General features: G+C 45.2%; 1 protein-coding gene across 20 annotated transcripts in view; it reads right to left on the bottom strand.

Annotated features, from left to right (window-relative positions):
• RGS6 (regulator of G protein signaling 6) overlaps positions 1–27,574 on the bottom strand; it is a 615,305-nt gene that overhangs the window by 70,182 nt on the left and 517,549 nt on the right. For 14 of the 20 annotated variants that reach the window (XR_011258337.1, XR_011258336.1, XR_011258340.1 and 11 more), the window contains exons 7-13: positions 24,375–24,439; positions 20,380–20,456; positions 17,783–17,864; positions 15,939–16,013; positions 13,965–14,063; positions 12,566–12,627; positions 1,106–1,216 (exon numbers count right to left, since the gene is read on the bottom strand). Coding sequence is in view for 15 of the 20 variants with exons in the window: in XM_069596937.1 (XP_069453038.1) it covers positions 1,106–1,216; positions 12,566–12,627; positions 13,965–14,063; positions 15,939–16,013; positions 17,783–17,864; positions 20,380–20,456; positions 24,375–24,439 (571 nt within the window). In the remaining 5 variants the exon portion in view is untranslated. The remainder of the gene's footprint in view (positions 1–1,105; positions 1,217–12,565; positions 12,628–13,964; positions 14,064–15,938; positions 16,014–17,782; positions 17,865–20,379; positions 20,457–24,374; positions 24,440–27,574) is intronic. The other 6 variants (XR_011258339.1, XM_069596930.1, XM_069596938.1 and 3 more) reach the window with 1 other exon arrangement.

Raw genomic sequence — 27,574 nt, 5'->3', positions numbered from 1 at the left:
GGGCAGGAGGAGAAGGGGACGACAGAGGATGAGATGGCTGGATGGCATCACTGACTCGATGGATGCAAGTCTGAGTGAACTCGGGGAGTTGGTGATGGACAGGGAGGCCTGGCGTGCTGCGATTCATGGGGTCACAGAGTCAGACATGACTGAGCGACTGAACTGAACTGAACTGAACTGAAACACACCAGCTTCTCTCATCTGTATGGGCTTCCCTGGTGGCTCAGACAGTAAAGAATCCTCCTGCAATGCAGGAACCTAGGGTCGATCCCTGCAGTCGGGAAGATCCCCTGGAGAAGGAAATGGCAACCCACTCCAGTATTCTTGCCTGGAGAATTCCACGGACAGAGGAGCCTGGCGGGCTACAGTCCACGGGGTCACAAAGAGTCAGACTGAGAAACCAACACCTTCACTTTCGTCTCGTCCACAAGGAACTTCTGAATGGAACCATTGTGCCTGCTACTCCAGAAGAGCAGAGAGATGAAGGCCACAGCCCTGGGGCCCTCTGCCCAGGGACGGGGGAGCCTGGTCGGCTGCCGTCTATGGGGCTGCACAGAGTCGGACACGACTGAAGTGGTTTAGCAGTAGCAGCAGCAGCCACCTGGGTTCTAATCCTAATTCTACCACCTTCTTGCTGTGTGACCTCGACCAAGTCCATTAACTCCCGTTTTCCATCTGTTCAATTCTGAGAATAATGTCTACCTGTTGTGGTGACTCATTGGAAGATACTCAGTAGAGACCAAGTACAGAGTAAATGCTAGCTATGATTGTTGTTGTTGCTAATGTATGAAAAGCAAATGACCCACAGATTCTTGCCCTCCAGCAGTCAGAACTAGCAACTGTGATGGACTGTCCCAGTTATCATAACATCCATAGGGTCAGAGAGAGGTCAGAGGGAAGCCAAAAAGGATCCACATACAACGCTATAAAGAGGCAGAAACCATGAGCAAGGAAATCATTTGGCTGGTTACAGGAGGAGTTTCTGTTCTCTTGATAAAAAGAGTCAAATTAAGATAGGGTATAATGATAATCTCATGATCTCATGCACTGTGCTCCTCCCCCCACTTCCAAACATTAAAACATTTTTGTATTTTTTTTTTTTTACCTCATCTCTATGTCCCATAAAGTGATATCATCACTGATCCAGGGATTGGACGGCTCAGCTGGTGTAATCAAAGGGTCATATTCCACGTACTGTTCCGTGTAAGCAATTAAGCTGCAGGAGGAAAGCAGAGCAAAGAATACCACCGATTTCCTATAACAACAGGTATTCTGTTTAACACAAACATCGTATCAGTCTTCATATAATTCCAAGTTAAAAGGAAAAAAAATTACCTCCACTCCCACTTCTGACAACTCAAACTGTTTTCATTTGTCCTTGTTCTCTCCCCATGATGGACATATTGTTTCTTCATTATTGCAGTCATAGTATACACATACATTTTATATCTTTTTCCCACCTAACTCTTTCCCTGAATCTTGGTGCATCCCTTCCTGGTTATGCTAGCTTTACTGATACGCTGGTCCAAACCTGCCTGTGTATCACCCTCCCACGGGGACTGCAGATCTCAGGGCATCTGGGGCACACAGAGGATGCTACAGTTTTTCAAGGCTGCCAGCTCAGTATTCCTTCCCAGCTGGAGGATTGCTTTACTATAACGCCTTTAAAGTCCTGGCAGACCAAAAGGAGTTAACCTATTTAAAGGATTTCCCCAAAAAGTAACTCAGTTTTTACAGTTATAATTTAAAAAGTCATAATCTTTTAAAATAGAATTCTATTTTTTTAGAGTTCATGTAGTTAAAATGATAAAATAGTGCTAAACACTTTCCTGTACAAAAAGCAATAGCAATGTTTTTTCTCCTATCCCTTCTCACAGAGGCACTTACTTTCTGTCTTTATTTATTTATTTTTAGCATTTACCTGGATATTCCTAAATTATATGTTTTCATACCTGCTTTTGATTATAATTTAAAACAAAGATTAACTTTCTACTTACCAATCCCCAACTCCCTCCATCATTTCCTCCCGTGATCCTCCAAATATAACACTTTTGTTATATCAGTAGTCAGTGTTCATGTTATTAAACTACATAATAATTGTTTGCTGCTGGGCTCAGTAGTGTATTACATTTTTTAAGTGTTCTAACAAATCTGTAAAAACACCTAGCAATACTTTCCCATAGCACATCAGATAATCAATCAGTTCTCTCTCTCTGTCTCCTGGAGGCCTTCTCCCCAAAGTCTTGAATCCTTATGCTCTATTCTGAACCGTTTGTTCTATAGGCTTGATGCAAAGCCATCATCTTGGGCCTTCCTTCACTTCTGCTGGCGCCCTGGCTTCCTGGATTCCATGCCTGCCTATTGGTTTTACTCCCTGGTTGTGCTGAAGCACATCCTTTAGCAGTTTCCTAAGAAAGGATACACAAGAGCTAAATATTTTGAGTCTTTGCAGGCCTAAAAATGCTTTTACTTCATACTTCACTCACAGTGCTGGATATAGAACCCTGAGTTAAAAATCATTTTTCTTTCAGAATTTTGAAGGCATTGCTCCATTTCTTTTGATATCCAGTTTGTTATGGTACTATTGAGAAGTCTGAATCCATTGTAGTTTTTGTTCTTTTGTTTGGTTTCTTTTCTCTCTGGAAGCCTAGAGTCGTCTCTTTATTTCTATGCTGCTGCTGCTGCTGCTAAGTCACTTCAGTTGTGTCCGACTCCGTGCAACCCCATAGATGGCAGCCCACCAGGATCCTCTGTCCCTGGGATTCTCCAGGCAAGAACACTGGAGTGGGTTGCTATTGCCTTCTCCCTCTTTGCTATAGTGCTTTCAGATTTCTCCATGACCCTTGCTGGTAGTTTTTATTCACTGTGCATAGTGGGCAATCAATAGGTTAAAAACACAAACAAACAAACAAACAAAAATATATATATACACACACACACATATATATATTTCCCAGAAATCTCATGGTATTTCTTTGCTAATTTCATAACCTTCATCTCCTTGGTTTTCTCTTTTTATAATTCTTTTAAATTAAATGTTGGAATTGATAATCCAATATTTCTAAATTTTCTCTTTTTTTGTTTTCTTGTCTTCTTGTCTATTGGTTCTTCTGAAATTTTCTTTATTTTTTCCACTATGGACTATCACTTTCTTACATTTCCAGAGTTCACTCTTGTTTATCGTGGTATCTAGTTCTTATTTTATGAATGAAATATCTTCTTAGGTTTCTGGGATATTGTGTGCTCAGCCGTTCAGTCGTGTCCGACTCTTTGCATCCCCCTAGACTGTAGCCCACTAGGCTCCTCTGTCCATGGAATTTTCCAGGCAAGAGTATTGGAGCAGGTTGCCATTTCCTATTCCAAGGCATCTTTACAACCCAGGGATCAAACCTGAGTCTCTTACACTGGCAGGCAGCTTCTTTACCTCTGAGCCACCAGAGAAACCCAAAGTAGTGCTAGACAAACTTGTTCTGCAAGACCGAAATAGTTAATATTTTAGGCTTGGCAGATGGTGTCTGTTGCAACTACTTGGCTCTTCTATTATGGCACAAAAGCAGCCACAGATAAATCATGAATAAATGTGTGTGACTGTGTTCCAATAAAACTTTATTTGCAAACACAGGGAGTGGAGTGGAATGGATTTGGCCTGCATGTTATAGTAGCAGTCTCTTGCCTATGGGCATCTACATCTGGCTCCTGAGAGCAAGGCATGGGAGGAGTCGGGGTCCCATAGCTTATATGCAACTCACTCAGTAATTCTCTTGCTTTTGGCTTGCCCTTTGTGATGTGATGCGTCTGAGTTCTGAGCTACTGGGATTCAATTTCTCCAGAGAATAAAGTGCCCATCTCCTGTTTGTCATTAGTGGGGAGAGAGGGTCTCTTTGTGGGCTTGGAATCATGGTTGCAGAAGCTCCAGAGACTGACTACCTATTCCCCTGGGGTTACCCCCATGCCTCTTTCTTGCCTCCATGGTCCTGGGTGCCTTCAAGAACCAAAGCCAGATTTTGCTGGGCAAACTGGTTTTTTATAATTCTCCCACCCCTAATAAGGAGGTCATAATGTTCTTCATTCTGTCCCCATTCAATTTCATTTTTATTAAATTTTGAAACATTTCTGGCATAAAAATTATAAGAGCATCATCCTTGAACTCACCACCCAATAAAAAGAAGCACAACATTACAAACAGAGACAGAAGCCTGTGGTCATGCTCCTTAATTTCATACACTTGTGCTCTTGGGAAAATGTGTAGAAATCATTCATTCATTCATTTGTTGAGCTTATGAGTTTATACTATTTTTATTCTTTACTGACATGTTACTTTTGGGGAGAGAGAGAAGACAAATATTTGTCCACAATATTATTAGTATCTTAAATGAATTTATTATAATTTATGTACTTACTTCCTTTTTATTAGACATAGACTTTTCCTTTCTTTTAGTATACATAGTTCTGGCTACAGTAAAACACCATTGTTCATGTAAGTTTTTCTGTCTTTTAGGTTATTTATTTAGAATTAATATCCAGAAGTGGAATTATTGGAGCAGCAGGTATAAATCTTTTTATGGTTATCGATCCACAATAAAACTTTCCCGTAAGCACTGCCATCTTGAGTGTCACCAGCTTCCCCTGTAATGGCAGATTCAGGGTCACAATTCCTGCTACTGAATTGCAAAGAGCAGGCGTGGCCAAGTGGCTTACTTCTGAGAATGTGAAGAAATTCATTGGCAGCTCCATCTCATTGCTACTCAAAAACGTGGTCCATGAAGCGCAGGACAGGTATCACTGGGAGCTTATAAGAAATGCAGAAGCTCAGGTCCCACCCAGAATCTGCACTGGTAATAAGATCACCAGGTGAACGATATGCACGTTTGAGAAGCACCATGTCCCGTTCTTCAATTTTCTGAGAGGCTCAGGATGTTTTATTCATCAAATGAAGATGAAGGAGCCTGTGATACTTTTAGTTTTAAACACATTGTCTCATGCACGGACTGTAACGCCATGGGGGTGGGAGAAGCAGTAGACCAAATTGAAAAGCTTTGGTTTCTGATTCTTCGATGAGCCACTGAACTAATCTTTGTCCTGGTAGCACAGAAGGTAAAGAATCTGCCTGTGATGAGGGAGACCCAGGTTTGATCCCTGGGTCAGGAAGATCCCCTGGAGAAGGGAATGGCAACCCACTCCAGTATTCTTGCCTGGCAAATTCCATGGAGAGAGGAGCCTGGCGTGCTATAAGGCAAGTTCGCCATTTATTACCTAATGGCCTTGATGAGCCTTCAGGACCTTTTGATAAGAAAATAGGAAAGCATTTCAAGAGTCCTCCAGTTACCCAACAACTGTAAGACAGATGCTTGTAACCACCACAGCAGTGCATACCCACCACCCTGTAAATCTCTCGCTGGTGGTACATTTGGTGTGGGCGAGGCTTCATCCATACAAGCCGTCCAGCATCTCAGGTGAGAACGGACAGGCACGGGAGCTCTAAGTGAGCACTGTGACTGCAGGATCAAGAGATAAGTTGGGGCCGTGATAGCTCCCAGGGCAGGCATCCCTTTGCCACATGGGCCAATCTCATGCTTTCTGAGGTGAACACATCCAGACAGACAGGGTGCCGCACTCCAACCCCACAGGGACAGGAGCTCCTGGGCTCGGGACCCTTCCTGACCTGGCCCAACGTACCTCTTTGTCCGGCTATTCATCTGTGTCCTTTAATAAACTGGTAAGTGAAAGTGTTTCCCAGAGTTCTGTGAGACACTGCACAAATTAATCAAACCCAAGGAAGGGGTCATGGGAACTTCTGTTTATAGCCAAGTCAGAAAGAAGTTGTGGGGAACCTAAGGACCCGTTATGACTGGCATCTGAAGCGGGGTGAGTGAAAGGCGGTCAGTTGTGTCTGACTCTTTGTGACCCCTTGGACTCTACAGTCCATGGACTTCTCCAGACCAGAATACTGGAGTGGGTACCCTTTCCCTTCTCCAGGGTCTCTTCCCAACCCAGGAATTGAACCGGGTTCTCTTGCATCGCAGTCGGATTCTTTACCAACTGAACTCTGGCACTATCTCCAGGTAGAGTATCAGACTAAGTTAAATTGAGGACACCTAGCTGGTGTCAGAGAATCGTCTGGTGTGGGGGAAATATCCCCTTGTATCTAGTGGCAACAGAGCCGTGAGTACTGTGGCGTGAGAAAGTGAAAGTGTCAGTTGTTCAGTCATGTCCGGATCTCTGCGACCCCACGGACTGTAGCACCAGGCTCCTCCATCCACGGAATTCTCCAGGCGAGAATACTGGAGTGGATTGCCATTCCCTTCTCCAGGGGATCTTCCCGACCCAGGGAATGAACTCAGGTCTCCTGCACTGCAGGCGAACTCTGTAACGTCTGAGCCACCAGGGAAGCCTATGGTGGGGTGAAAGTAAAGGAAAAACACGGGGAAAGGAAGACTATATTTTTTCCCTACACAGCATCCCAAGAATGAAGTATATACATGGCATCGGTACATAGTATATGCGGGGGGAAGAAGGAGAGATGCTGTCAGGCTCCAAGGAAAATGGGCAGTGAGGGCTGGCTTGCAGCTGTGGGAAGTGATTACTCAAGGGGAGCAAGGGCATGGAATACAAAGCATTCTGGGAGAGTGACCATCATTCTGACTTTAGAAATACAACACTAATGTGCTGCTGCACTCCCTAGGAGATCAGGGCCTCTCGTGGGAAGGAAACCCAGAGACAGAATGTGAGAAGGGTGAACAGGAGAGTGAGTTTGCATCCCCTTTGGTACGTGTACTTTCTAAATGATGACGCACAAAGGGGGACCGGGCAGGAAGAGGATCTGAACGGGAAGGGAATGAAAAGCAGAGCAGCACAGCAGACACAGAAGAAAAAAGGTTGCTTCTTATTAATCCACTCATCTCTCTTTCTTCACGTTGGAGAAAATGGGGAGGAAAGACCATATAAAGAAAGAATTCCTTAATTATGGGCCACCCAGAGAAAAGATATGCAACAGAGAAACTCAGGTTGAGGGAAGGGCCGTGGAAGCTAAGGTGGCCCCTTAGACAGAAGAGCATACGCCAGGCCAGCTATCACGGCCTTTCTAGGTCTTGGTCTGGATACAGGCACCCTGTCTACAGTGTTACCTCTGGTGTTTTCTTTTCTATCACCTAACATGAGCTGGGAAAGAGAAGCAAGGACTCTGCAGTATCTGGAACCACATAAAAGCACTGTTGTAATGACCTCTTCCGTCCCCTTTTTATCCTCCCTGAAACTATCATTAGACATTAAGTTCACAGACTTCTATCATCCTAGCAGGTTTTTAATAGACTCTTAGGGTCTACAGTCCCTTGCTCATTATCTCATTTCATGAATTACATTTCATGTTCACAGAGGGGTCAGGAAGCAGAGGAGGAACCCGCTATAATTTCAGGGGGCAGCAATGATCTCGGACATGGGCAGGCAAGGTGAAGGTAAGAAGTCAATTTAGCAGTTGGCTATGATGCACACATGGCTCCCAAGGATCAGGTAAGGACAAGCTAAGTGCAGGAGCAGATACAAAATCACACAACACTATTTCCCCATGTGGGACAGCTCTGCATGATCCGGGCAGTGACTGGCCATAGCTCAGTGCCACTAAAGGTGGAGAAACATAGCAAAATATAGAGACTTTCCGGACAATCTGGAACTAAAATGTATAGATTTTTGCATTCTCAAAGTTGGTTTGCCTAGTGCTGTAAAGCTGGGTTGAATAAAAGTGGCTCCCCTTTAGCACTCTTGCAAAGAGCAAGACCTCATCTATTTGGCAATTTCACCTATGGAGGAAACATAGATAAATGACCAAAAGGGCCTCGGAGCAGAGTCTACAATGAAATACATATGCCCCAAGGCTCAATGCCTCTTATTAAGAAGAGTACACTTCATGAAGACTCTTTTCTCTTGCTTTTGGATGGAGACTAAAGAACTTGATTATTTGATTTTCTGGTGTGGTAGATCTGTTTTAAAAATGGAGTCTATTTCCCCAGTTCTTGAATCTGATCTGGGCCTGTGACTTGCTTTTGTTAATAAAATGCAGCAGAAGTGTCAGAATGCCAGTTTCAAGCCTCAGGGAGCTCTGCATGTTTCTGCTCTTTTGCTTGCAATCCTTCTGTCCCCGGGCAAACAAGGTCAGACCAGCCTGCTGGAGGATGAGAGACCATGCAAAGCTCTGCTCAATGGTCCCAGCCGAGGTCATCCTAAACCAGCTGAACTAAACATGTGAGAGACCCCCAGTAGAGCAGCCAACTGAATCCACAGAGGCACACAGACATGAGGGTGGTCCAGCAGACAGACATATGTACACAGACTTATATACACAGACACGTGAGCATACAGACTGGCAGGTAGCCAGCGATGTGACAATAGTAAATGTCACTTGTTTGAAGACACTATGCTTTCAGGTGGTTTGTTACTCAGCAATAGCTAACTGATACATCTGGCCAGCTACATATTGCAAACAGGAATAGTTTAGAGAGGAAGGGCTACTGGAGACAAGCCATGCTGACAGAAATAAGAAAACAAGGCAGCAACTAAAAAGCAAAAACACAGACTCAAAGAACATACTGGTCTGGGGCCCTGATGGCTCAGACAGTAAAGAATCTGCCTGCAATGCAGGAGACCCACGTTGGATCCCTAGGTCAGGAAGACCCCCTGGAGACGGGAATGGCAAGCCACTGCAGTATTCTTGCCTGGAGAATTCCATGGACAGATGAGTCTGGCAGGCCACAGTTCATGGGGTCACAGAGTCAGACATGACCGAACGATCAGAACTTTTGCTTTGCTACGGGAAAGGGAAATATTTGATAAGACCTTGATCACTGACAGAATTTTAAAGCACAATATGTGAACACTGACCCTGAGTTATCCAGAAAACTTAACTGAAAGGCAATATTCTTTCTTTAAGAAGGCCAAGGGCATTTTTAAGCAATATTCTCATTCAAAATAGTTAACATGAAAAGCTCAAGGTGTTAAGCATTATTTATCTGGAAAATTCATTTGTGTGTGCAGGGACCATACTTTCTGAAGCCAAAAGTGGGTGACATTTCAGATGGGCTTTGGTACCGCTTGCAGGAAATGTAGTTTGGTGGCCATGATGTAGGCATTTTAGGACATTTGACCACTCACGGGGACAATGAGACAGAAGAGGTGAAATCAAGATGACCCAGGAAAATCTGCACAGAAGAGCCAACCTCCCTCCTCAAAGGTTCCAGGTTCATAGTACCAGAGCAGGCAGCCCAGGGAGCCCCACAGACTGGAGGCTGCAGGGCCAGCCTTCGGGAGCCTGCAGGACTCTCTGTGCTGGAGAGTGGAAACGAAAGAGGTGGGAAGAACTGCCATCTGCAGGGCCAGCCTCTTTCCTTGGCCTGTCCTCTGTCCCTCTGGACACCACACAGCAGGTTCATGCCATTTTATGTACTTGAATTCTGCTCCTTCCCAAAGCATCCCACTGGAATATAATAACTGTGCACACTCACTACAAGTGTTGTGAGTGCCAAGGGCCAGATCAAGCTCTCGCAGAGGATTAACTCACGAACTCTGTTAGTTAAGCACCACACTGCTGTCTCCCCTTTCAAGAGGTGAACCAAGGCACAGAGAGGTGAAGCAACCTGCCCAAGATCACACAGTTAGACAACGGCAGAGGCGGAATCCAAACCTAGACGGCTGGCTCCACATCCTTCCCCTCCATTGTGTGGTTCTGCTCCTTTACTTTGCAAAGGTTCCTTTTTCTCTTCCCAGCTGTGTCTGGCTGCATCCTTTGACCCAATCTTGACTCCTGCCTTTTTTAGAACTGGACTTTTTTGATCACCAGCCCTCCTGCCCTCTCCCCAGTTTCAGTTCTCAGAGAACTAAGGGGAAAACCACACGCGCCTGTTTTCAGTGGTCTGCGGTCCTTTGCCTGATGGCTTCTGGCTAATGACCATGATTGCCTGGAGCAGGTCCAGGGAAGCCAGGTCCACCCACCTGAGATGGCTCAGCTGCCACCTCTGGCGAGCAGAGCAGTGACACCCAAGGCCAGCTGCCAGCGCTACCTCACTATTCTCACCCCCACCCAGCCGCTGACAGACCAAGGCTCCAGGCTGCTTTATCTCCTGCTAACACCCGTCTCCTCTCCCTCCTCCTCTCTATCTGGGGGTTTCCTGTGGCTCTAATGAAAAACCCTTGTGTCACATTGAAAGGTTGCCAGTTACTGCTGCTGGGAATAAAATGCAGTCTCTGCTGGGCGGAGACTCGTGAAAGCTTCAGGCTGGGGAGTGAGGAGGGCAGAGTCAGAATGAATAATCTCTTCGGGTGTGAGCAGGCTCTCAAGTATAATTAGATGGTACCAGGTGAGGCCTGTAAATAAACAATGTGTGCGCTTAGGCTCCCCGCCCCCCCCCCCCCCCCCCAGGGCTGTCTCCTTTCCTGCCATGCACACCCACACAGCTGGCCACCCTCGTGCTGCCGGGGTTGGGATCTTTCCCTCCACCCCAAAGATGAGACCAGGCTGGGTGTCCCTTTTGATGTGAGCCCTCAGGTTGCTGTGTGTGGTGGGCAGTGGCTTTCCCAAATCTTCAGAGACCTGGTCAGTCCACCATGGGGTATTCAAAATCCAGTTTCCCTGATCTACTCTGAATCACTGAGTCCAATTCCTAGCACGACGGCTTAAGACTCTCCAGTCTTAACCCCCGCCCCAACCTGGATGATTAGGCACAAAACCACTGACCCTAGCAAGCAGACCAAGGGAAAGACACACCCACATACATGCTCTCCTAGGTCTGCAAACTTTAGAGTGTCCTTCCACGGCTAGCTCTGATCCTAGGACAGCCAGGACAGACATTACTGTCCCCCATTCACAGACAAAGAAGCTTGCAGTTCCTCACAGGCTACGACACCAGGGGAGCCGAGGTCCTCCCAGCTGTTTCACTCACAAGCACTCTGCTGGGACGAAGACAACCACAGTGAGGTTTGAAAAGCAACCTCAGAGCCTGGTACTCCCACATTATGATGGTGGGTTGAGGAGGCTCCCCAGCCTGCCAGGCTAAAACTGTGACCCCCGGAACACTTATCTAATGTGAGGTGAGCTCCAGCCACGGCAACCTTCTCAAGCATGCGCATTAGGGGAAAACAGGAATATCGGGAATTCTCAGTAGGGTCAATTTTGCCCCCTCCTGGGACATTTAATGGTGTGTGAAAACATTTTTGTTGTCATAAACTTTGAGGTGGGGTTTTGGCATCTAGCGGGTAGAGGCCAAGGGCTTCCTAGGTGGTGCAGAGGTAAAGAATCTTCTTGCCAGTGCAGGAGACGTGGGTTGGATCCCTGGCTCCGGAAGACCCCCGGAGAAGGAAATGGCAACCCACTCCAGTATTCTTGCCTGGGAAATCCCATGGACAGAGAAGCCTGGCGGGCGACAGTCCATAGGGCTATAAAGAGTAGGAAATGACTCAGTCACTGAGCACACATACGTGGGTAGAAGTCAAGGATGCTGAAAAACGTCATGTACAGGACAGCCTCCTGCCACCAACAAGTGTTCGGCCCAGAATGTCAACTGTGATACTACTGAGAAGTCCCGGAATAGATATGAGGTGCCATCAAAGAGATGAACCCATATCCAAGGATGTTCTTGGCCACCTAAGGGCAAAGTGTGAATCCCAGTTTGGCATTTGCGTGTGGAGTTTTCTTTGGCTTGACTTTTTTTGCTGTTATTTATCTAGAAAGGAGATATGGATGAACCCAGGGGCCAGCAGGGAAAAGGCTTACAGGTTTGGCACACAGCCAGCCCTCCATGTCAGGTGGGCTTAAAGGACCCACTTTACTGTGATGATCAATAAATACTAAGACCCAGCTCAAGCCCTCGAGCCTTCAGATATTGGTCGCCACTTTAACAGTAGCATATGGATGAGTAAACCTCTGGTTTGGGGTTACCTGCTCAGATTTATTCCATATAGACTCCCCAGGTGGTCTCCCCTCTTTAAAAAACAGACTGTTTCATTGACAAAATCAAGTCTCCCATGAGTTTACAGAGTGGAACCGACTCCTGGTGCAGACTGTAGCTCCACGGCTCCTGCGGAAGCCAGGCTGCAGGTGCCAAGTATTTTCTTTACAGCTGATTCGATGCAGTTGGGCGGTTGATGGTGTGTGGAGGCGGAACGCCTCCTGATGGTCCAGTTCCCCCTGTTTGCGCAGCCAACACCTCAAAGGGCACACATAATTTTTTCCCCCTGTAAAGTGAATCTGGGCGTTTTACAGCTGAAAAGGGAGCACTTCCATTTGAATTAATCAAGAGACTGAAGGTAAATGTGCATTCTGTAGCTTTTAAGGTCGGTCTTCCTTGATTGACAAGGTCTCTCAGCTGCCCTCCTGAAAAGCTTTAGCAACAGAACATTTCTTGGCATCACTCAAGGGAGGTCGGCTATCTTAGCTGTACTCAAACATGCCTGCGGTGTTTCCACCCATCAGTGTAAGAAATGACTGTGGTCTGCCTCCTGATACACACTCATCAGCCATAACCCTGGCACATTTCTCCTTTGTTAAATTAGAAAAAAATAGTAACATTAAGGGGAAACGTACCTTTCAGCCACTTTGGACATTTTTAAACAATGTCTGTCAATCTGTGCATTCAAAAATGTTATCTGGGGAAAGACAGAACAGAAGCGTTAAGACTAAACTGGGATATTTTCACCCTTTCACCCCAGGAACCCAAATCCTGTATTTCTACCAACAGCCAAACACGTCCTCTGGACAGACTTCTCCAGCCCTCTAAGTTTCACTCCAGCAACTATTTTCCTCTTTTGGAAATTCTTACCACACTCAAGAAATACAATCTACAGTTTCGCCTACATCACATATTCTCCTATACTATGTTATGGCTTAAGGCTTGATTCCCAGAAGTGATTGCTAACCTAAAGATAGTCTATATTCTACAAAGCTTAGAAGCAGCATGGAGGTAATCCACACACCCTAACTACTTGGTTTGTCTATTCTCCAGTGATCTCCTACCCAACTTTCACACCTACATCACGCCTGTATGCTTGGTGTACTTACCTGGAATCACTGAGTAGCTATTTTCCATAATCTATTTCCCTTCTCCCACACAATAATAAACTTGTCAAGGTCAGGCACCTCACAGTTTATGCCTTTGGGAGCCCCCTAGAAGCCAGTAAAGCATAATGTAAAAAGTAGTCCCTCGAGTCACTTTGAGTGAGTGAAGTCGCTCAGTCGTGTCCGACTCTTTGTGACCCCATGGACTGTAGCCTACCAAGCTCCTCGGTCCATGGGATTTTCCAAGCAATAGTACTGGAGTGGATTGCCATTTCCTTCTCCAGGGGATCTTCCCGACCCAGGGATCGAAGCCGGGTCTCCCGCATTGTAGACAGATGCTTTACCATCTGAGCCACCAGGGAAGTCCCAAGTCACTTTATTACCAGTGAACTCCTGGAAAGGAGTAATGTAATTAGTCAGCCACTGTCTGTTGACTTGGGTTGACCAGTTAACTCCTCATCATGGAGGATGATAACATGGAACCAAATAATGGTGAAACGGCATTGGGAGTAGGGCTTGCTCTGTTCATCAGCTTTCCTTCTGAATCAGAGCAGTGAAGCTGGTGGTCCTGAGCTGGTTTACTCTGAAAGTGCATTACGATTTTAAGGACCCTGTGACATGAGTGCTCCCTACCCTACCCACCCCCCTCCCCCAGCTCCTACAGCATCTTGTAGAAAACCCTACTATAGCAGTCAGCCCATGGTGTTATGATAACTCATTATGTCCTTTTCTAACTGCTGGAGTAACTCGGTGGAGAAGTTCTCCTCTTAAGCCTCCATGAATTATTCACACACAGTGCTTGAAGGTTCAAGTCACCCACAACTGCTTCCACTGTGCTTTCTGGGAACTTAAAGCTCCCTGTGAACATTCAAAAGGCTTTCAAACTGGCCATGTTTCCCTTTGAGAGTGCAGCAACCAATTCACTCACTTGTTTCCGGACGTCTTCTTTTGTAGTTTTCCTGATTGGCTGACTGGGGATGTGCACCGGGCTTTGCGACTGGGATTCTTCAGTCACACCGTACACAGACTAGAGGAGAAACAAGAACATTGAATCAAGCACCTTCAAGAGCTGAAGGAGGCCCAGGGGGTCAGCTACTTCGAGCACTCAGCTGATGCTTCTGCGCTCCTCTATGACATCCTGACAATAAGTCATTGGCTTCTGCTTGAATTTCTCCAGTGATGGGAACTCTGGCTCTTGAGACAACTGGTCCCATCTTTGGGTTATCACTGCTAGAAAATCCTTCCTTTCATTGATGGTCTCCTGGCATAACAGTGCTTCTCCAAATATGGTCCATAAACTACCTGCAAAAAATCATCTTGGGTACTTGGTAAAGATGCACATTGCTGAAATCTACCCCAGACTCACTGAACCAGAATCTTTGTGGGTGGAGCTGGGGAGCCTGCACTTTTACCAAATGCTCCAGGTGATTCTGAGACACAAGAAGGTTCAAGAATGGCTAAAGATTATGCAGAAAGAGACCCCCTCTAGACTTTCTATTGGTTATGCCTCTCTGGTACAAATAAGATGGGAGGGTTTCAGATTTTTTCCTTTTCTTCTGACCAGTTTTCTGGACTCAGTTTTCCCACATAACCACAGGTATGGCTACTTTTAATCTGTTCCTTTTGTTAGAAACACATTAAAGACATTCTTTGTTCTGGGAAAGAAATATAGCCCTGAAGGGTACAGTTTATAGCCGAAATCTATAATATCATGGAAGGCTCAGATAAGGTGCACATGGGCTCCATGAAATTCTGGAACATTAGAATTAGGGGGTCTTTAAAGATGAAATGAGGACATTTTAAGACGAATGTGAAAAATATAAAGGTGTTGAATCTGTCATCTATTTATTCCGGCCTTCCATCACCCTGGTACTTAAAACGACAGCAGCACCCTCGCATAATTTCCTGACTACAATGATAACAACAAAGATTCTTTCATGTAAGATTTTTAAAAAGGATAATACAGTGGGTATCAATAACTCAATGAAGAACAGAATATATAAGTAAAATCAAGGAGTGGATACATATGTCATGACATGTATACAGATGAGAGAGAATCACTGCCTCTTCCAGTAAGTGAAACACAAATGACCACAGGATCATTCATGGCTGGATGAGATGGTGGTTTGACTTGGGGGAGATCTAATATACTAAGACTTTCACTTGTGTCAAAGTATCAAACCAGCCCCTGTGGGATCTCATTACTTATGGTTCCTTATGTGTCCTTTCCTCTCCACTGCCTCCCCAGAGTCAAGAGCTATTCTGGACCTCTGTATCCTTGAGGCTGCTATGGAAATCCTTGGGAAGCCCCTGGTCTGGTGCCCCCTTCTGTGTTCCTGAACCATCCTGAACTTCCCATCATCACCTGCTGGCTTGCTTCATGCCTACCAGGCTGTGGGCTAGGGACTTCCCTGATAGCTCAGTTGGTAAAGAACCCGCCTGCAATACAAGAGACCCTGGGTTCAATTTCTGGGTCAGGAAGATCTGCTGGGGAAGGGACAGGCTACCCACTCCAGTATTCTTGGGCTTCCCTTGTGGCTCAGCTGGTAAAGATCCACCTGCAATGCGGGAGACCTGGGTTTGATCCCTGGGTTGGGAAGATCCCCTGGAGAAGGGAAAGGCTAACCACTCCAGTATTCTGGCCTAGAGAATTCCATGGACTGTATAGTCCAAGGGGTCCCAAAGAGTCAGACACGACTGAGTGACTTTCACTTGTAGGACTTGCCACTGTATTTCTGCAGCCAAGCCCACACCTGCCACTCCATAAACACTTGTAGAATGAATGAAATGGTTTCCAAGGATGAAACAGGGAGAATTACAAATAGCGAATTGTTATTTGAACAGTATTCAAAATGGAAGGGCAATTCCCATCAAGAATTTTAATTCAGCTAAACTAGCAAACCTTTTTAACCTTTTGTGGGTTCTTCAAACGTCGACATTTTCTGATATCCATTTCTGTTGTGTTCACACAGCCTGGCTGAGGAAAAAAAATCATGTAAATTACTAAGTGACAATCATACCTTCCAAGCTGGCTCAGGTGACACCCTCAGAACCAGTCTTTGTCTTTCCTGTTACACATAATACATGATTACCTCCATTTGCCATCGACAATTTGTTTTTACAAAGGTGTTTCCATCTGTAATATGTGTTCCTCCACAGAGTTCTCATATGAAATAAAATAGCATAGCTCATATTATCGAAGGATGATATGTAGATGGTACAGTGTACAGTTTATAAGAGTAAACTCATTATTCAAAGCAGTGGATGGCTTCAATTAGAGCCTTTGTTATTTCACACACTGGAGGAGCCCAGTAGGCTGCAGTCCATGGGGTTGCAAAGAGTAGGACACGACTGAGCGACTTCACTTTCACTTTTCACTTTCATGCATTGGAGGAGGAAATGGCAACCCACTCCAGTGTTCTTGCCTGGAGAATCCCAGGGACGGCAGAGCCTGGTGGGCTGCTGTCTACAGGGTCGCACAGAGTCGGACACGACTGAAGCGACTTAGCAGCAGGAGCAGCAGCCACCTAAGGGCTTCCCAGGTGGCACTGGTGGTAAAGAATCTGCCTGCCAATTCAGGAAACGCAAGAGATGTGGGTTTGATCCCTGGATTGGGAAGATCCCCTGGAGTAGAAATGACAACCCATTCCAGTATTCTTGCCTGGAAAATTCCATAGGCAGAGGAGCCTGGCAGGCTGTGGTTTTGCTTCTAATCAGACTTGAGGAGGGCTGACAGAATTTACTCATTTTAGCTTCATTTCATGAGGAAAATGCAAAATTTGTTTTAATAATATGAAATTGGAAACGCATCAGATCTCATTATTCATGGATTTTGTATTTGTGAATCTGCCTACTTGCTGAAATCTGCTTATAATTCCCACACTGATGCTCGTGGTGACTTCATGGTCACTGGTGCATGTGTGCAGAGCAGCAAAAATGTAGAGCTGCCTGACCTGCATGTTCCCTGGGAGGTGCCTTCTTGTTTCCTCTCCTGCCGTAAACAAGCGTCCTTTTCATGGTCTATTTAGCACTGTGTTTTACACATTTTTGTGTGTTTTGTTGGTGATTTGGCTGTTTAACATGGCTCCGAAGCCCAGGGCTGATGTGCTATCTCGTGTTCCTAAGTGCACGAAGGCTGGGGTTTGCTTTATGGATAAAAGAGGTGCGTAAGATAAGTGCCACCCAGGCGTGTGCTGTGAGTTCAAAGTCAGTGATCAACAATATACATTAAATAAGGTGGCTTTAAGCTGAAACACACTTTAAACAAGGTTCTGGATTGGTTGATGAAAATGTGACTGGAGGCTTGCAAGAAACTAACCCTGTATTTCTCCCAGGATAATGACTCAGAATCCATTAATTCAGTGCTTTCGATGACCAGTGATGTGAGTAACATCAATCGGTTGCATTTGAAAGAGAATACTCTAGAAGTTGGAATTGAATAACACTAGAAATGGAAACTGCTTATTTTAGGACTGTTAACTTTGGGGCCCAAAGTTCCCTGGGTGGAATTCCCATAGCTTCACCATTTCCAATTTCATATTTTGTGAATGAATCATTTTTAAAAGGTAGAACTGATATACATACCAGAAGATCTACTGAGATGATCTGAGTGAATGGCAAAAGCAATTTCACAAAGCTTAGCAATTTTCTTAAGAGTGAGACGCCTCGTGGCTAAAGACAGTCTTTTCTTTTAAGTGAAGGAAGAGAGAAAATTGAAAAATAGAGAACCAAGCAGAGCTTTCTCACCACTGGCCTGTGGACATCCCAAAAGGCTCGTTCTTGACTATCCAAAATTTTCCTTTCTGTTTTATCCTTTTTCCGATCAATCCTGGAAGAGTGAAAAAAGGGAAATCAGAGGGTTTTTATTCTGTTTTTCCTTCCTGATCCACGTGCCAGCTCTAGGTCCCATTTTTAGGTGCTTAGTGTACATAGGGCTCTTGGCACCTGTGTGGCTCCTGCTCTCTGCAGAGCTGTATGATACGGGTGCATAGTTCCCTCAAGGAACCCTCAAGAAGCCCACACATGGTAAGAGAGCTTGTTTTCAGCTAGATTGCAAATTACTGATTATGCATAGTGAATAGGGCGAGCCTATCCAGTGTTCAGAAATGCAGCTGTCCTTTTGCATTGTTAAGATCTGGATTATTAAGAACTGCATCAGTTGTCATCCTCCCCGCCCCACACCTTATCAAAGGACACTGCATATTCAAGTTATGAGAAGGAATATAACCATAGGCTTGGAATCTTTCATCCTCAAATCTGAAAGTTTGCTTTAGCTTCCAGAATCAGTAGAAATGTCTTCAAAATGCTGCAGTTATGTGTTTTAAAATAGGACTTCTCTGGTGGCTCAGACAGTAAAGAATCTACCTGCAATGCAGGAGATGTGGGTTTAATCCCTGGGTCAGGAAGATCCCCTGGAGAAGGAAATGGCAACCCACCCCAGTACTCTTGCCTGGAGAATTCTGTGGACAGAGGAGCCTGGCACGGGCTATAGTCCATGGGGTCGCAAAGAGTCGGACATGACTGAGTGACGAACACACTTTTCACTTTTCATGTGTTTTAAAAGTCACTTAAACCACCTGATTCTCTAAAAGCAAAGTAATAGCCCTGGTGTATGACAAGATCCAGAAGGCAAATATCACTGGCCTCAAAGGGGGAGGCACAAATTGCAAGACAGACAGATTCTTCATATTGTGATCAGGAGCATAGGTAAGAGCCTTAAAAAACAGCCTGCATTACTCCATGTTATCTAAGTAGAAAGTAACTTCAGTTAATTGCTGTGTAACTCCTGGTTCTTGGCTCTCTTGGGAGTACTTTAGTTTACTAGACTAAAATAAAGTCATAATAACCCTGTGATTTTTGTGATAATTGCTGTGTACTTAAACGGCCCAGAATTATAATGTAATCACAGAGTTAATCAAAATAGGGAATCGAGAAATACCATATATATACAAAGGGGTATTTTCCCCTCCTTTTATAACGTGTGATGACGCTGTGTGGTCCTGAAAGTGTAAACCAGACCTTCTCGTCCCAGTGGTTCCTGAGTGCACTGGCTCAATTCTTCCTCCTCACCCCTCACCCACCCGCCTGCTTTCTCCTTCCTCAGGGACTGTGGGGAGCACTGAGGTGGGGTGTGGGCATGTGGAATCATGGGTAGGGGGCAGAGGCTGCAGGGGGAGGGGGAGAGGGGTACAGTTCACTGGACCCAAGGACCTCACGTCGTTTCCAGCTGCAACCAGACTGGTCATCGGCCCTGGGGGATGGGCTGCAACACTGCCCAGAGCATGGGGAGGGGCCCTTTGAAGACCCATGGGGGCTGCTCAGGTGCAAGTGGTGCCCAGAGAAAAGATACTCACCTCCTCCCAGTTCAGCATCCCTTCCCCACCCCCTCCTCTGTCCCATTTCTTCCATCATCACTTGCAGCTAAATCAGAGCTCGTTGCCGAAAAGGACAAGAGGCAACCCCACCTGAGCAAACCCATTTCCCAGAATCAAAAGGATCTGGTTGATGACCATGTTTCTGGGGGACATTCACTGCCCACTTCTGTTTCCTTACAGAGAAGGGAATTTCCACTACACCCCCTGGGAGGGAAGAATATGGAAAAAACACTCCTCCTTTCTCCTCCTTTCATCTCTTCTTGATTTAACTTATTGGTACATTTGAAAAAAGAAATAGAGAAAGCTGAGGTTGCTCCATCTGGGCCCAGTCTAGGTCATTCTCTTACAGGGCTTGACTCTGCCCTCAGACTGGGGGGTGGTACTACAGATACCCAGTTCTGCCCTGGATGGGAAACTGTAATTCTAGGGCAATGATTTGTGGTCCTAGATCCAAAATCATGTCCCATCACTAGTTTTATCAGTAGCAATCTGACATCTTGGACTCCAAATGTCTGACTTCTGTGCCTTGTTTTGGACTGGTTCTGAACCCTTCCCCTTAAGAGAGATGGAAGAGGGGCCACTTGTTGGCTTTCCTAAAACTCCAGTATGTTTTCCCAGAAAGATGAAATTTCCAGACCAATAAGTAAAGTGGGTCCAGTGTTTTTCAGGTTCTGAACACAGATTTGGAAATCTCCTTGGGAATTAGGTACAGCTTCTTAGAACCAGAGTTATACATTTGGGAGGGACCCCATTACCTGCTGGAATACACACTTTGGAGATTATTTCAGGGTGTCATGGGTGACAGAAATGCAACTTCTCCATCCTGACCTTGATTTCTGCTCAGTTGTTGTCATGAGAGAGACAGTGACTAACCATGGCTGGCCATGGAAGGAAACCCCACTCTCATACCACCTCTAAATTCCAGAGAGTCTTTTTCTCTTTGCAAGGGGCCCTATGAAGTTCACCTACTTGACTTGTGCTTCTGCTTGCATAAAGATGAATTCCCACTTCCTTGCAAAGGCCCTCTGGAGTCTTGCTAAGTTTTCCTAAAGAGAAATGAAAATCAACAAGAAGGCATTAATCATCGTGAGTTTGCACATCGATACTTATTACAAGGCAGCCATCTATTTTGGTTACTTGCAAAAAACCAGCAGGGCCCTACTTTAAATCCACCGGACATGAACCCAGTTTGACATCGCACCAGACCCTGCTGTACAGAACAGAACTATTAATATTCATTTACACATCCGTTAAGTCTGAAGTCTCTGTGGTTCCCCGATTCTTCTTTTCTTGTGTGTTTTAAGGAACACGACTCACACAGCATTTATAAAGGCCACTGAAGACAGGGAGACTGGATTGTGATTTTTTATGCAGGATTTAGGGAAGGAATGAGAGGTGTCTTTGAAACTGACTGCTAGACCAAGAATGGAATTCTCAAGATTTGTCTTCTAGCAATCGGGGGGCTGGGAAGGTGGCAGAAAAGGAGAACCCAGAGGACCTTGCATTAATCACTTTGAAAGTCCAGATTCAAAAGTGGGAAAGAAGGGAGTGCCCAGGTTTGTGATGTTCATGAAAGGAAAACCCAAAAACCATAGGAAAGGAAAGGCATTCTGGGTCACCTTTAGAGGGAGAGGGAAGAAGCCTTTTCTCAAAGTCTGTTGAGCAACCTAGTGGCACAACAGGACAGTGGGGTGGGGTGTTTGACAGGTCCCTTAATGACTTGCCTAATTCTGATGGAATGCAAGGCAAGAGCCCACATCATGCTGTGTGTTTTCATAGAGCTCATGCCAAAACTAATTGATTACCCTCATTAGTGGATTATTAATATAAAAGGAGCTTTGGTTGAAGACCAATACATGTAAACTCAGTTATTACCAAGGCTTGCTGTGTAAACATTTCAAAAAACCCACCATTTGATTCTCCCTGATAGCTCAGTTGGTAAAGAATCCACCTGCAATGCAGGAGACCCTGGTTCATTCCCTGGGTTAGGAAGATCCACTGGAGAAGGGATAGGCTACCCACTCAAGTATTCTTAGGCTTCCCTGGTGGCTCAGCTGGTAAAGAATCCACCTGCAATGCAGGAGACCTGGGTTCAAGACCTGGGTTCGATCCTTGGGTTGGGACGATCCCCTGGAGAAGGGATAGGCTTCCCACTCCAGTTCTGTGGCCTGGAGAATTCCATGGACTGACTGTACAGCCATGGGGTCATAAAGCGTTGGATGGGACTGAGCAACTTTCACTCCCCCCCCCCACTTTTGTGTTTTCCACTGTTCACAGGAAGCAAAGCTGGTAAAGCCTGAATGTCAGTCAACTGGGAAGCAGTTACCTAAATCATGATACAGTCATACCATGGAATACTAGACAGCCATTAAAAATGAGATTGTAGATTGTTATTGCTGCTATAGAAAGAGTCTCAACATCCCTACAGTATACGACTGGAGAAAGAAGCAGCTTACACGATAACTGTTTAGTGTGATCTAAGTTTGTTATGAAAAAAAAGTGTATGTACAGAAAAAAGGACTGCAGGCTCCTTTCTCTGCTTTGTTGTTTGAATTTTTGTTTTTATAAAGGTACTATGCCATCAGGAAAAAAAAATAATGAAATTATATAATACACATTAAAAATAATAAAATTACTGAATTGTGAAGACAAAATGTTTTTTTTAGTTTCTAACCACTTTTAGACAGAACTTCAACGTGAAAGAACATCTTAATGCCATATTCTTTACCAATACCAAAGCAGAATGTTGCAGGGCAAGAGAATAGAAAACAGACTAAAGTATGTTAGGAGTTGGTGCTGTCCTGTTTCTATTTAGGAGCTTTTTTAAAAACACGGGAACTACTGGGAGGGGAGACACAGGATGGAGGGGCCACATGCTTCTGCACTCTGGGTTGTTCCTGTAGGTCATGTTCGGGGAGGGATGTGGTCATGTACAAGTTAAAGCAGTTGGTGCTGGGTGCCCAAAGAGCCAGGCAGCAGTCTTCTGGGAGAGGGGTGGTTGCTGGCACATGAGGGGAGTCAGGTGGGTGGGACTGGGTGCTTACGATGCTCAGAGCCATAGAACTACCAGGCTGGGGATGCATGGGGAGATCATAAAGTCCCAACACATTTATGTTTCATGGCTCCCATGGATAAGCCAACTTTAGCCAGGGCCCAAGGCTCCCAGAGAACTTCCGCTCTGCACTACTGTCTCCCCACCAGTCCACAGGTCCTGTGATGCCAGTGGGACTAAAGAGTGGAGGGCCACACACCCATCCTGCTCTCTGAGGGCGGGCACATCCCCTTGGGCTGTGGTGAGTGAAGGGAGTGGTAGCTGGGTGGGTGGACTTGGGTGCAGGTACCCACGAGTGACAAGGTCTGGTGAGCAGGGCCTCACTCTTGTTTCGGAAGACTGAGGCCACGAGAGACATGGGGAGATGGGCGAATCTGAAGGTGCTGTTCATGCTGGAGCATCCAGGGGAGAGGAGTCTTCACTGCCCCTGATGTTCCCCCTCTCCTGGCCGTCAGCCCTTCAGTCATTTCATGGCTCCACGACACCTCCTCTGGAGGGCCTGTGAAAAGCCGGCCAATAGTCTAGGTTTTCTGTGACCTGTACAGACAGTGGTTTGGGTGGAAAGATTTTGCAATCCCGGATTTTAAATACTTAAAACATTATCTGTGACTCTTCAAGTTCGCTGTGCCTTGGTTCTATTAAATGGGGGTGGATATGAGCGTGGTGGGGTCTCCAGTTTCTGCAAGCAATCACACCTTGTGAAAGGAGGAGGAGGAGGGAAGTTGGGAGTGTGTATCTCCATCTGACACCCGTCTTGTCTTCTGGATTGGATTTGGTCCTACGATTTTGCATCTACTGCCAAGTACTGATGAATTGGGTCTGAAGATGCAATTTTTAAAAATTATCATATATTAAGCTAAAAAAATGATCATATAGTAAAGCTGTTTTTCTTCTTTTGGTGCATAGTAATATAAATTTTAACACATGTATATGCTTGTGTAACCATTACCACAATCAGGATACAGAATGTTTCCATCACCACCCCCCGCCCCACAAACTCCCTCATGCCATCTCTTTATAGCTGCATGCATCCTGGCAGCCACTGATCTGTTTTCCCTCATGACAGCTTTTTCACATAAATGGAATATCACAGTTTGCAATCTTTTGAGACTGACTTCTTTCACTCAACATAATGTCTTCGATACTCATCCAAGTGGTTGGATTAATAATTCATTCCTTTTCATGGCAGAATAGTATTCTGTTCCAAGGCTGTAGAGTAGTTCATTTAACCATTCACCTGTTAAAGTGCATTTGGATTGTTTTCATCTTTGAGGTATCACACATAAAGCTACTATGGACATTAGTGTACAGGTTTTTGTGTGGCTGTAAGTTCTGATTTCTCTGGGGGTATGTAGGTAGTTATGTTAAAGTGGGATTACTTGGTTGTCTATGGTATGTGTGCGTTGAACTTGATGAGAAACTGCCAAACCATTTTTCAGAGTGGCTACACCCTTTTGCATTCCCACCAGCAATATAGGAGAAGTCCAGTTGCTCACCACATCCTTACCAGCACCTGAACTATCAGTACTTTTAATTTTAGCCATTCTAATGTGTAGCGGTATCTCATCATGGGTTTAGTATATACTTCTCTAATGGCTGTTGAACATCTTTCCATATGCTTCTTTTTCATACTTAAGCCCTCTTTGGTGAAGTGTCTGTTCTAGTCCTTTGCCAATTTTTAAGCTGAGTTGTTTTTTTTTAATTGCTGAGATTTGAGAGTCCTTTATATAAAGATATGATTATATTGTGACGGTAAGAAGAGCTGAGAACAAAAAAAGGGAAATAGAAGAGACTTCCTTTCCACTGTCTGAAGGAGTTGGGGGAAGAAAAAGGGAAAAATGCAAGCTGAGTCAGAGCTGCAGGCAGTTTATATTCTCCTCCCACACCGTACCTGGAAAATAATCATACTTACTGCTTCATAGTCTGCCAGTTCCAGCCTTGCTTTATTCTGCATTGTCCTCTTACAAAGGTAGATGGCTGAAGGAAGAGAAATGACAATACATGTAAGACTAGCAGTTTGGTGGAATCATAATCCACCCACTAATTTGTTCATCCACGCATCCAGCCAGCCAGCCAGCCAGCGCTCACTATATGCCCAGCACTGTGCAGTGAAGAATAAGTTTTTCTGTGGATGTCATGCCATCTAACCTCTAGGAATATTTCTATAAGTCAGGATCGGATGAGGACTGCCCCTCATCCGATTCTGACAACCTCCCTTCATCCTCCTCACTCTGCTTCATCCCAAACGTCCTCCATCAGTGCAAACTTTCATAAATATGACCATGTTATTTTCCTGCCTAAATTTCCTGCGTTGACACCTTAGAGAGCTCAGATGAAAGGTCAGGCTTCTAAAGGCAGCATGTTTGTTTCTTCAAGATCTAGTCTCTGTTTGTCTTGTCAACCTCTTCCCTCCCTCATTCAGGCAAGTTGCTGTTGTTGCTCCATCATGTCTCTTTGTGACCCCATGGACTGCAGCACACTGGGCTTCCCTATCCTTCACTATCTCCTGGATTTTGCTCAAACTCATGTCCAATGCATCAGTGATGTTGTCCAACCATCTCATCCTCTGTTGCCCTCTTCTCGTCCTGCACTCAATCTTTCCCAGCATCAGGGTCTTTTCCAATGAGTCGGCTCTTCGCATCAGGTGACTAAAGTATTAGCACTTCAGCTGCAGCATCAGTCCTTCCAATGGATATTCAGGCATGTGAGGCTACCAAACCCTTTTGGTTCCACTTCTCTGTGTATGTGTCCACTGCTTGGAGGCCTTTTCCTCTTCCATCTTATTTCCCTCCATCTGGAAACCATCTACCAATCTTTGAAGACCCAGCTTGGTGTTCCTGATAGCATCTATCCATCCTCAACCATTGGACCTAATTCAATTGTGCAGTACTTGTGAGTTTACCAGCTGTCCCTGCTCCAGGCTGAAGGCTCTTCTAGGGTAGAGGCTGTACCCTACTCAGCATGGACCCTTGCACCAAGCTCCGGGGCCTGCCAGGTTGAGTGAGTGGACAGTGGAAAGGGAAGACAATTTAGGTGTCTTTTCCCAAGCTCAGGAAGGACTATTGGCTGACAATTGTCAGGATATTCTTCCTCCAACATGGCCCTCATCACTTCCTCTCCTGCCTCCGCTTCTTCAGTATCTCCTTTTTTCTCCAATGCCAAGTAGAATGACCCAGGGGAGACAACAGATAAATGGTATGAATGAGTAATAGGATGACTAGGAGGGAAGGTCAGAGAGGACCAGGACCGATCTGCTGTTTGACAACCTAATTATACCAGGAACTCTAGTCAACTCCTTCCTGGGTTAACCAACCTGCTCATGTGATCTGAAAATTTTCCTGATGCAGGCTACAGTATGGAGCCTTCTGGCAGCAGTCTCCTCTGTATGCCCATATTTCTCACATCATTCGAGTTTGCGAGTGAGGGTCAGTTGTGTTTGTTCTCGAATCTGCTTATGTTAGGCATTCTGGTTATTTTAATAACGTACATTCATTAAATATTACATGCACTGATGAAATTAATGTGAAAAGAGACAGCACAGCTGTTTCTATGAAGACCTAGCTGAATGGTTTGGAACAACTTGATAAAGGAGAGTCAGCTAAGACAATTGCTGATAAATTTGGTATGGGTGAGAGAACTGAAAAAAAAAATACATGAAAAAAAGTAAAAATATGAGAGGGGTCAACACACAGTTGCTTTAAAAGTATTTTTTAAATTCTTGATGTACTTTAAGGAGGTCAAAACTGGGTGGTTTATTTCAAGTATGGTTTATTTAAGAAAGAAACTCAAATTATGGGGACCAAAAATCAAAGAGAATCTTTGGTTCTATCTCAAAAGGCTCTTGGGTGAATATTCCTTGGTATATTCTCCATTCATTTGAAGTGCTTAAGGTATGCATGTATCACTTTTTCATGATTCTCTCCTTACCAACTTTTCCAGTGAAACAAACAGCTACAGCTCTGCACTATGTCAGATAAGGGGTGTCTGCTCTGTTAAAAGGTACCTCCTTTGGTCTCTTGGGTCACCAATTAGGCAGCCTGTGGAACTGGAGGCAACTTGTAGCAGGAAACCTGGCATGTCACCTGCCCCTGGTCTCAGTGATCCTTAAGCAGTATAGCTACTGGAGCTACTTTGGCAACACTGCCTTGGACGGTGTTATTTTTTTAAATTTATCTTTGTCTGCGTTGGGTCTTTGTTGCAGCACGTGGGCTTTCTCCAGCTGAGGCGAGTGGGGGCTACTCTCTAGTTGTAGTGTGCGGGCCTCTCACTGCAGCAGCTTTTCTTGTTGCGGAGCACGGGCTCTACAGCATGTGGGCTCAGTAGTTGTGGCACATGGGCTTAGGTGCCCCAAGGCACGTGGGATCTTCCCAGACCAGGGATCAAACCTGTGTCCCCTGTAATGGCAGGCAGATTCTTATCCATTGTACCACCAGGGAAGTCCCTCACAGTATTTCGTATTGGCCAAATTAAAAACTCTGGAAAGTCTAACCCAGATTTGGTCTTTATTTAAGTGGGATCATCCCAAGAAATTTCCAGCCCATCTGGGTCAAAATGGATCAGCTAAGTGGAGAAGTAAAGTACCATGCACAGAAGGCAGAGGTACCTCTTCTGATGAGCATGAGTTATATGGTGGCATGCTGGCAGGTCCCTTCCTGTGCAGTGAACGTCACGCATCGGGCAGTCTGTCCACCCCACTGGGGAGGCGGCAAGCAGCAGTTGAGGGGCCCTCCCTGGGGACTGTGTGCTTCCTCAGTGGCTCAGCAGTGTTCCCTCTGACACCCAACCCATCAAGTGACCACTGGCAACAAAAGCCAAGTCCTCTTACAGGGCATCCAGGGACTTGCTTTAAGCTCAGATGCTGGCTTTTTTTATGGATATGTAATTTCTCATTGGAAAAATACTTGTCTTTTTAGCCCTCATGCCAGCATCTCACTTGGATACCCACTGCCATCTCAAGCTCACTGGCATCCCACCAGGACGAAAACAGAATGCAATAAAAAATTTTTACAGTCAATAGATTCATGTACTACACGTACAATTAAACATTCAAAAAACATTGAACCTATCATATTTCAATGTCCTTAAAAACTGACTCCCTTTCCAAACTTTCTG

This window comes from Ovis canadensis, chromosome 7 (genome assembly GCF_042477335.2).
Source record: "Ovis canadensis isolate MfBH-ARS-UI-01 breed Bighorn chromosome 7, ARS-UI_OviCan_v2, whole genome shotgun sequence".
Lineage (NCBI taxonomy): Eukaryota > Metazoa > Chordata > Mammalia > Artiodactyla > Bovidae > Ovis > Ovis canadensis.
This window is presented reverse-complemented; position numbering and strand designations above follow the sequence as displayed.